This window comes from Hydra vulgaris, chromosome 11 (genome assembly GCF_038396675.1).
Source record: "Hydra vulgaris chromosome 11, alternate assembly HydraT2T_AEP".
Lineage (NCBI taxonomy): Eukaryota > Metazoa > Cnidaria > Hydrozoa > Anthoathecata > Hydridae > Hydra > Hydra vulgaris.
Window position 1 is genome coordinate 55,768,066 of NC_088930.1, and position 11,315 is coordinate 55,779,380.

General features: G+C 28.8%; 1 protein-coding gene across 1 annotated transcript; it reads right to left on the reverse strand.

Moving 5' to 3' along the window:
• Window positions 1-4,885: 4,885 nt before the first annotated feature.
• On the reverse strand, window positions 4,886-10,646 carry LOC136087149 (uncharacterized). Its single transcript, XM_065809656.1, has 4 exons — window positions 10,507-10,646; window positions 7,216-7,330; window positions 5,351-6,596; window positions 4,886-5,283 (listed from the first exon to the last, which is right to left on the reverse strand). The coding sequence occupies exons 1-4, from the start codon at window positions 10,644-10,646 to the stop codon at window positions 4,886-4,888; spliced, it is 1,899 nt and encodes a 632-aa protein (XP_065665728.1).
• Window positions 10,647-11,315: the final 669 nt, after the last annotated feature.

Below are 11,315 nucleotides of genomic sequence, written 5' to 3' on the forward strand. Positions count from 1 at the left end.
ACACTTATATCTGTATACACGTATCCATTAATATAGTCTTCTAAATATAATGAAAACATATATGTTTCGTAGCGAGGACAATGCTCCAAATTGTGTGTTTTTGTGAAAGAATAACGGAAATGTTCCATACACAACGGTTCACTGATGACATATGCAGGCAGCTTGCATACTTTAGGAAATAGTAACCGATTCAAATCAAAACTGTAAATTTTACTTTCTGTATTGATTGATTTCAAAAAATTTCTTTCAATTTCGCCCCCTTTGTAAAATACAAGACTCCATTTATATTTATTTAATTGTTCTTTTAAATAGTCGATTATAGAAGCACAAAAAATAATTTCACTAGTATATTTAAACGATGGATAAAAACACAATCAATGAATATTATCGTGACATTATTTAAACACTTTTTTATATTTTTCATCTAATTGTTCATACTTTGCACAAGGTATCACTTGCACATGAAAATATTTTTTATCATTGAGCGATCTTAAACAGAGTTCTCTAACACAATGATATCCCCACTCATGATTTTCTTTAATTGATATATATTCCATATCAAGTATCCACAACTAAAAAAAATTGCTTTTTTATTAAAAAAAGAAGCGTATTCTTTAAATAAAATGAATGAAAAAGTATAAAAAATCATTTTTTAAAAATTTTTTTACATATTTTTTTATTAAAAAAAAGATAGCATCATTAAAAAAATTCATAACAATTGCGCAGTGTGCGCGCTTGATGAATGTCTAAAAGATACAAACATTATGAAAACAAGTCTGGAAATTCTTCACCTTCATCTGATCGTGTAGAAGAAGAACATTATACAGATAAAAAATCATCTGATTTTCTACAAAATGTACTCGAATCTAAAAGCATAACATTAAATTCTTACAGTATTGAAAAATGTTTTAAAAACAGTCAATTTAATAATTTACTCGAAAATCCTCAACTTTGCCCTATTCATCTCAACCACTTTGATGATTTGAAAGACCAACTCGGTGACAACTATATAGGTGAACTCTATAAAGCCAAGCTTACTGTTTTGCTACTAGACAGAGATATCAAACCTACTATGGATCAAACAGACGGTGATCAAACAGACGGTTTCGTAGATACATTTACTACAAAAGTAATACCTACCGTCTCTTCTTTGATAGAAAAACTAGATGGAGCGTTAAAAAAGAAATCAGTTAAAAGAAACATTGAAGGAATTATAAAGTAAGGAACGAGCGATAAAAAAACTTTATTTGTTAATATATTACACGCTTTTGTAACTATATTTATTACGAGTATTTTTAGTTTAGAAAAAGAAGAAGAATAAAAAAAATGGCTTCTGATGAATCTTTGTCTCGTTTTTTTAAAAATTATTTTATAGAAGTTTATGCTTTTGACGAGCTAAGTCAAACAAAAACTCATATTCATATTATTAATAATATGAAAAAAAAAGGTTCTTTTATTAGTTACAACAATGAAACCACAAAAGAAGCAGGTCAACATTGGAGAGGGTTGATGAAAATAGACAAGGGTCATTTTTTTTGTTTTGATAGTTTAGGAGAAGAAAGTGTATTACAACAAATTCCAAAACATTTAAGATTTAATAAATATTTGTTTGAAGCAGTAGAAGAAGTAAATAGCAAAATACAAATCAATACTATTAATATAAATTACAATGAAATTGAAATTAATTCTTATATGCGACATCAAATCATTTTCCTACAGAATGGACAGCAGAAAATCGCGAGTTTTATTGGTTTACCAAATTTATTTTAAATTATAGTGAAATCACTGGCAATCAAAACGTATTTTTTTCATATAACAAATTTCCTTTTCAATGGAATGATGGTATTTTATGTGGAGCATTTGCCGCTTATTTTGTAGCTCTTGTCTTTCGCAGTGAAAATGTATTATATACTGATCAAATTTTTTTACATTTAATCAAATTTATTTCATTGTGCAGACTGTTAAACCATTATTTTTATGAAGTGACAACTGTTCATGCCTCTGCACTAATTCAGCTAAATCTCTATTCATTTTTTCAATTTATTAAAAAAGAACTCTTTCCACAGCTTGATAACACTGCCAAACAACTGTTTGAAAAAGACATGCAATTGCATTTATATATGAGAAAACAGGGAAATCTGGAAAGAGATCTATTGTCTATGAAAACAAAACAAATTCTTTTGAATTATGATATTTATGAAAAACAATTATTAGCTCAAAATGCTATTAAAAGATTTTTAAAAGATGCAGGATTCTTAAGAACAAGTTATGAAGCTACGTGGGACAAATTATCTGTATTGGATATTCAGGCTATTCCATCTGTGATGTATACAAGCGAACCCACTTGCAATGCGTTGGTTACATTTTTAGGGGTTATAAAATCAGCTAATCCTCTTCCTCGTCGGATCTTTCGTCGTATCTTAGATCTATAACGCCGTTTCTGCCTTTTTTCGTCGATAAGCCATCCTCCATGAGAATTTAGAACAAAAAGTAAAAATTTTTTTTCAGATATTTCAAATGATGTTCTTCTCCGTCTTCATATATAAACACAATAATGAGTTTATCATTTGAACGAGTTACTTTAATGTTTTGACCCTGTTTCAAATGATATGACAACAAAAAACCACCCTTTGCACTAATAATGAAATATAAAATCAGATAAACTTGGAAATGGATAATAATCCTCTGCGTAAGTTTCAAAATTCATTTTTTTATATAACGTCTGCTTCTTCGAGTAACCAAATGTTAAATGAGTCTTTAATTACTTCAACAAAATCTTCATATAGCATTTCAAATTCGTGTTTGCTTTCGTCATAAATAAAATCAATATGGGCTTTATTATTAACACGAGTTACTTTGATTTGTTTACTTCCATCCAAACGAAAAAATAATTTAAAATTACCATGGACTTGTTTTAAACTATCATTACCTGTAAAGGTAGAAGTTTCTAAATTAATAATTGATTTATAAAATCCTTGTAAACAAGTTTTAAAATCCATTTTCTTCAAATGAGTTTTTTTTATATCAAAAAAAATTAAATTTATAGTTTTTTTTATAAAAAAACAGCAGAAAAAACACCATTAAATATTTTTTTTTAACAATTTATTTTTGGTATTTCATTAGCAACATAAAATATTTCTTTATTTAGATGAGATATTGTGTATAATTTAATTATAAAATCATAATCCAATATCAAACCGCCGAAAAACGTAGATGATTTCGTGTGTCCAGTATCTTTGCTACCACTTATAATTTCAGCGAGACCATTTTTGTATTCATAGGTTAAAACTTATTCACCTCGCGAGCTCGTATCGGTTCGTAAATTTTTCAAAGAGATTTTATTATATTTCTTCATATCTTTTAAGAACCAAATATACTCGTTCAAGTTTTCTTTTACATGTTGTTGAAATTTAGTGGTAAAACATTTTTTGCAATACTTTTTGTTGTGCGTTCTTCTATGCGTTTGTTTACACGCTTGCAATGAACTCATTTTTTGAAATAAACGTTTGCAGAGTTGAGGTTTTTTATACTTGTTTTTTAATCCGAATAAAATATGGTTTTAAATACACCACCAAGTATGGGTATATTTCCTAATAGGCTCCCAAGGATACCTTTACCACGCTTTCTAAGTATACGTTTTCGCCCTTTACCAATTAAAGAATGATGAGATCTAGGGTGAGGTCTCAATTTTCGGTGAACAAAAATATATCTTTTAGCACCCCTGTGTCCTCTATGTCTTCTATATCTCATTTTTTAAAATATTTCTTTGTTTATCTCGATCCACTTTTGTGAAAACAAAACGATATATCGGTTTTCCTACTCAATCCATTTCACGATTTTGTTTATTATTTATATACTTGCTTTTTGTTTTTCGATAACACATCAGTGCTTTTCTACAAAATTGATGCTTTATTTTTTTCAAGTTTTTCTTATATCTTCAACGTCTTAGAGCTCTTATTTCCGTATTATCAGGATCTGTTATTATCGTATTATAGGAACTCATTTTCATCAAATGAGGTCCTATCAAAAAATTCAAAAAAAGCATCTCTATTAAAAGGCCATTGTCCATTCAGTGTTTATTTGGGTAATTTAGAAGTATATTTGGGTCTTAAATTACTTTTATAATAGGGAGGTCTTGAAAATAAATATTTATAAAAAAAATTTTTTTTATAAATATTTTTTTTGTAAATATATTATTTCTGTCTATTTTTTCGTCTTATGTTTGCTTCTTTTAATTGATGGTTAATATCGACATATGATTCGGCAGTATGAACCCAGCGTTTTATTCTTTTACCAACTCTTTCAAGTTTACGGTTTGTTTTATTATCTTTATATCTGTTATTTGTTCTTCGTAAACAAGATAATATTATTTTACAATTGCTCGGTAAATACTGACTTTCAGTCTGTGTCGATGTTGAACTCTGTTTTGTACTCGTTTGTGTTTGAACTGCTTTTTTGATCTATGAACTGTTGTTTTTGTACGTGCCATATTGACAGTGTTTAATGATCTAGGAAAAGGGGAGAGTTGCCTTAATTGGAACACTTTAGGAAAAAATATTTATTAACCAAAGATGGCTTAACTATGAAAACATTTATAAATTAAATAATATAGATATACAACCCTACTATGCTTTTATTAATGATTCGACTCTATTGATCGCACCCTTATTGGATATAAATTTTGATTTTTCAAGGCACCATTTTGTTCCAATAAAGGCAACTGGTCTCCTTGAATGGAACACATATATTCTTTAATTAGAACAGTTCTAATATTTGAATAAATTACAGGTATAAAACTTATGGCTCAAAGGAAAAATTAATTGATTAGCTTTTTAATAAAAGATATTTAAAAGATATAATAACAAATAAAAATTACAACAAATATTTAATCCTTTTTTCGCAATTCATAAGTCTTTTTTTCTTGCAGCTTCTGCACTTGGGATGGTGGTGGTAATATGTGGTGTGCTGTGGTGGCGATGGTGATTTTATTTGATGTGCTCAATTTCATTTGGTCCATGGTGATTGAGTCTAGTGCTACTTTGCTTTTCTGTGGTTTTTGCAATAGTTTGGCAGTTATTGGATTTAGTGTGAGCTTTTTTTTTGTAGATTTTTTAATTTGTTTGGAAGCTATTTGATATAGTGTGTGCTTTTGATTTCTTGGTGTAATTTCTAGAGCACGTCTATATGGGGAGCTTGTAAGATCAGCCGCCTGAGTTGTTCGTGATCTTCTTTTTTTGTTTTTTACTTCAAGTGAAACCACTGGCAAAAGAGACAAAGTTGAAACTGAAACATTACATTTTTTTTTTTTCACTTGATTTATCTGTAGATAGTTTTGTCATCCCATCTATACTTTCAGATGACTGAAGATTGTTTGAAGGACCAACATCAGTAAATGAAGAGGGTGTAAAATCAGAATCAGTGAATACATTTATGTCCAAAGACCACAACCCACTAGCCTGAAATCCTTTCATAGCAATTCTCAATGATGCTGCCTGACTATATGCGTCACCAAATAATTCTGCAACTTGCCAAGTTGTTACTGGTTGTGATATATGTGACCGCATCCATTTTCGCATAGCTTCATCATAGTATGTACCAAGTGGTCCAAAGAACGCAACGTCTAATGGTTGCAGTCTGTGTGTAGTATGGGGAGGTAGTGATACCATACGCACTCCAGTATTTCGTGCTAGATATATCGCTGCCAAATTTTTTGAATGTGTAACATGACCATCAAGTATCAACAAAACTTTTGATTGTATTAAAGGTTTAACAACTTTAATGAAATGATTGAGCCAATCTAAAAAACCTTCATTTGACATCCATCCTTTCTCTTGAGTACTAAATACAGTTCCTGGAGGTGCACCATTTGTTATTTCTGGCTTCATTCTTTTGCGTTTATATATTAACATTGGTGGAACATAAAATCCTGCTGCAGATACACAAACTACAGCTGTTACTGAATTTCCTCGTTCACTACTAGTCATAATTCCAACTCGTTTTTTGCCCCTTGCACTAATAATTTTTATCTGACCATCTTGTACTGTTGATAAACTAGTTTCATCCATATTATAAAGTCTGTCTGGAGTTAACTTTTCTTCCATGTATAACTTTGAAAGTAAATTAAAGAAAGATTGCACTCGCTCTTTATTAAAACCTTGTGCACGTGCAATTGATGTTGATTCAGGCCCATGAAGCGACAGTTGTGGGTGCCTTTGCATAAATGCATAATACCACTTTTTTCCTGCCATTCGTGTTTGTTTGTTAAAATTATGTGTGATGTTGTTAGCTTCCGCAATATCAAATGCTAGACGACGAAGATCATCAATCCTTAATCCAAAGTACATCGATTCTAATAATAAACAGTGATCAGCTAGTTCTGTTTCAATTTCATTAGGTAAGGTGGTAAGTCGACCATGAAATTTCACATTTGCAACAGCAACTTTGTTTTTTTCATTTATATGCCTTGACAAAGTTGCTTTTGGAATACGAAATTCATAAGTGGTTTCAATTAAGCTGATTTCTCCTTGTTTTATTGCTTCAATAGCCTTTTTCAAGTTTTCTACTTTCCATTTTCCATATTTTTGTGGTGTTTGCATCTAAAATAAAAGCAAATTACTATGAAGATACATAAGGAGAGTTTTATAATCTTATTACAGGCTTATTTTTTCATATATTTATTTGTTATTCATATATGATTAAGTTAATTATATACTCATTATATAATCATTATTTTTCTTCATTTTTGTTTAGTTAATCATTAACTATATAAATCAAAATCTATATAAACTATATAAAGTTTGCAACTTTATATATTAACTTCTATATACAGTAAAAAACTTATGCTGGGTATATACTTTATGTTGTCTTACAAGTTTATCCGTTAAATAGAAATGTATAACTTTTGTAAAACTTTTACATTTTATTTTTTACTAAAAGATAAAATGATTTGTTAATTAAAGTATACGATGTTTACAATCAACTTTATATCCTTAGACTATGACTAGACTTTAGACTATGAAAAAAATTTTGTAAAAATCATTTCATACTTTAAAGCAAGACTAAATACCAATTCCAAAAAAGCAACAAATGTCTAACAATAATACTACGTCTATAAAAGAAATTCGCTTTAAAAAATATTATACAGTCGGACTAATGAAATTTTCTGATAATTCGGACGTCAAGTAGCGTGTTATGAGATGACATCGTTTCAATTACGGCAACTTTTGAAGTTCCATTCTGGGCAACATAGGACCATGGTGTTGTAGCAAAATATTTACATACAAGTAACAACTTACGATATAAGCTCTTAATATCACATAGACTTGAAACCCTTAAAATTTAAAATTTAAAAAAAATTATCATCAAACTCAATATCGTTTAGCTTCTGTAATCGTTTAAATGCAACGATAAAATTAGATCGCAAAAATTTTTTTCTTTAAAAAAAAGTAATTTTATTCGCATACGTGCAGTTTTTAAGGTTAAAGACTAGAAGTTTCAAAAAATAAAGAAAATTATTTTCTTTACAAGAAAAAATATTCATGAAAGTAGAATAAGTTCCAGTTTCTAAATAAAGCTAAGTGTTCCAATTAAGGAGCTGTTCCAATTTCGGCAACTCTCCCCTATACCTTGTTTTAGGCATTTTATAAAAAAATGATATTTTTTTATTTATATATATTTTTGCTTATTACAAAAAACAACATGGTGTTTTTATATAAAACAACTAATATTCTTTTAGTAAAAAAAAAAAATTGGAATACATTAAAATAAACAAAGCGATTTACCCATTAGAAAAAGACGAGAGTGGTGTCTTTACAAAATTGTTTATTGTAAAAAATGGAAAAAAAATACCCATAGCTCATGTCAAACTATACAATGCTGCGTTAAATACCAATACCAATAGCTCGTGTCAAACCATACAATGCTGCGTTAGGTAATTTTTTCACTTTTTTTTTTTAAAAAATTTAATATTATTAATAACTTTATAACAATAATTTTTTTCTTTTAGATAAACGCCTAGAGGTGATCAATGACTTCATTAAAAGATTAAGAAAAAGGCAAAGGGTTGCCGACTCGCCTTTTCGTAAGTTTAACTTTACTGCTTTTATTAATGAAACAATATAAATATATTTCTTTTAAATTTCCTCTCACTTTTTTTTTAGAAAGTCCGGATCAAGAAAATTATTTAGAAAGTGAAATTATTTAGCTTTATGTGAATTATTTTTTTTAGAAATAAATTTTTTATAGTCTGTTTTTTTTTGTTTATTTTATTTGTATACTTTACAGAATATATATTTTTTATTACATTTTGTCATTTTTTTTCCTTTTTTTTTTTATTGCTTTTTTTTTATTTTTATTTTATACAACTTTATACTAACATTTTATCTTTTTTTAGATAAATAAAAATGAATAATATTAATAATGAAAACTGGGAAAACGAGCTGTGTGGAGAAGCTTTTGAAATTACAATTAAAAACACGAGATTAAAAAGACCTCTCCGAGGTCTTGATTATGAAAAATGCGCTAAACTTGAACTCAAGAACATAAAAACAGAAGAAAAAGAAGTGTGGATATGTGACGCCCCACCCTTTGAACTTAATTGTAAATTTTTATAAGAATAAATTATTTTTTTTAGCTAACTAATACAATGTCTGGAAATTCCAATTGTCTGGTTAAAAAAACAGACTATAAAAAATTTATTTCTAAAAAAAATAATTCACATAAAGCTAAATAATTTCACTTTCTAAATAATTTTCTTGATCCGGACTTTCTAAAAAAAAAGTGAGAGGAAATTTAAAAGAAATATATTTATATTGTTTCATTAATAAAAGCAGTAAAGTTAAACTTACGAAAAGGCGAGTCGGCAACCCTTTGCCTTTTTCTTAATCTTTTAATGAAGTCATTGATCACCTCTAGGCGTTTATCTAAAAGAAAAAAATTATTGTTATAAAGTTATTAATAATATTAATTTTTTTTTAAAAAAAAAAGTCATGAAGCACTATTCATATTGGAAATGTCGACAAAATTTAACAAAACATTCGCTGAAGAACTCAATATTTATAATCACTACATCACGTTTGTAAAACAAGTTAGTCCAATCATCACTTTTGAAAATTTTATAAAAAAGAACTATCCTACTTTCAGAGAAAAAATAAAATTATAACTTGTAATAGTTTTTTTATAATAAATTTTTTTACACGTGACAATAAAAAGTTTTATTTGCTTATTCCCCCTCACTTGCGCTTCATTAAACAAATTAAAATTCCTATTTTTTTATTTGCTTATTTCCCCTCTCACTATTTTTTCCCGTCAGTTGTCGACCGCTTCATTAAACACATTAAAATTCCTACTTTTTTATTTGCTTATTTCCCCCCTCACTATTTTTTCCCGTCAGTTGTCGACCGCTTCATTAAACAAATTAAAATTCCTATTTTTTTATTTGCTTATTTCCCCTCTCACTATTTTTTCCCGTTAGTTGTCGACCGCTTCATTAAACACATTAAAATTCCTACTTTTTTATTTGCTTATTTCCCCCCTCACTATTTTTTCCCGTCAGTTGTCGACCGCTTCATTAAACAAATTAAAATTCCTACTTTTTTATTTGCTTATTTCCCCCCTCACTATTTTTTCCCGTCAGTTGTCGACCGCTTCATTAAACAAATTAAAATTCCTATTTTTTTATTTGCTTATTTCCCCTCTCACTATTTTTTCCCGTTAGTTGTCGACCGCTTCATTAAACAAATTAAAATTCCTATTTTTTTATTTGCTTATTTCCCCCCTCACTATTCTTTCCCGTCAGTTGTCGACGGCCCCCATCAATTCATAACACTTGACGTCAAGTGTTAATAGTTGAGGGGAGCCGTCGTGTCAACAAATGGTCTCTTTACTCTCAACACAGCTTTATAATATAAATTTACTTTAACCGACCTCAAACACGTCGTAATGCATAGAAAAAGAGGAAGAGGAAGAGTTTATTTACCTCCGTTAAAAGGCGCAGGTAGAAAACGTTTAAGAAGACATTTAAGAATACGTATGCGTGGTAAATTTCTTCCATTGTTAGCTGCAGTTTTAGCACCGACTTTATTATCATCTCTTATACCGCGATAAAAAAATGTATAAAAGAAGACATAAAAAAAGATATCATAAAAGACATTATAAAAGACATAGAACAAGACGTTTGCGTGGAAAATTTATAGGACCCTTATTAGCTACAGTAGGAAGCCGTTTTATACCTCTTATACCTACGATTGCAAAAGCTGTTTTGGGTGGCGCTATTTCTGGAGGAATTTTTAACGGAATTAGAAATATTAAACCTTAATTTTATTATAATATATAAAATAAAAATTTACAATTGCTTTTTTATTATTTTATTACAAATACATAATCCCAACATTGTTCCAAGTAATATCAAAACTCCCAATAACGCTCCAAATAAATATCCTCCCACTACAATAACAATAAACAAGCTCGAAAGTGCTAATATTGTCACTATTTTTTCTTTATTAATACACTTCAAAATATCGAATACGATTCCCATGCGAGTCGTGTGTACCACCATTATCTATTGGAGGATCAGGTTTATAAGGTTGAACTACTGCCACTGTCGTTGGAGTTTGAAATTGTTGTAACGGTTTATTTTTCGATTCCATTGGTTATGAACCAATTTTATTTTATTTTTTTCACTCTTTATATACTTTTCGTCACGCTTCATTAAACAAATTAAAATTCCTATTTTTTTATTTGCTTATTCCCTTCCTCACTTTTTTCCCGTCACTTGACGACGGCCCCCCTCAACTATTAACACTTGACGTGTCAACAAATGGTCTCTTTACTCTCAACACACTTTTCCAACATTCATATATGATCAAACATTAAACGAGAAATATGTTTATAAATTATATTTGTAGTTATAGTTTTTAAATATTTTAAAAACTATAATTTTAAATCGTTTCTCCGCGCAGCGGCCTTTTTCGTCAAGGTACGTGTTTCGGAATTGTAGAGTTGAGAGAGTGTTGTAACCACAATTAAAGAAGCCTCCTCGAATGTAGTGGCCTTCACGGCTTTGGGGAGGTGAATCTAAATAGTAATAAAAATGATAAAAAATATTATCATTATTTTTGTTGTAAAATAATAAATAGTTGTTTTAAGTTTTTTTAACTTTTTTTTTTAACAACTTTTTTATAGAAACCACCTTAAAGTGAAGTTTATTTAAGATATCACAAGAGATCATTTCAGCGATTATTTCCTATTTTAAATTTTTTCACTATTTATCGTTAATATTTGGTTCTATTTTATGAAAAGTCAAACATATTTTTCTT

Bases quoted from the DNA above. Each gene is read 5' to 3' on its own strand.
- LOC136087149 (XM_065809656.1), bottom strand. From the start codon at position 10,646: ATGGAATCGAAAAATAAACCGTTACAACAATTTCAAACTCCAACGACA. The intron at 7,331-10,506 runs GTATTAATAAAG...TTAAATTTTAAG, and splicing joins CGTATTCGATATTTTGAAGT to GGTTTCAAGTCTATGTGATA. The intron at 5,284-5,350 runs GTATAGATGGGA...GTAATGTTTCAG, and splicing joins CAATCTTCAGTCATCTGAAA to TTTCAACTTTGTCTCTTTTG.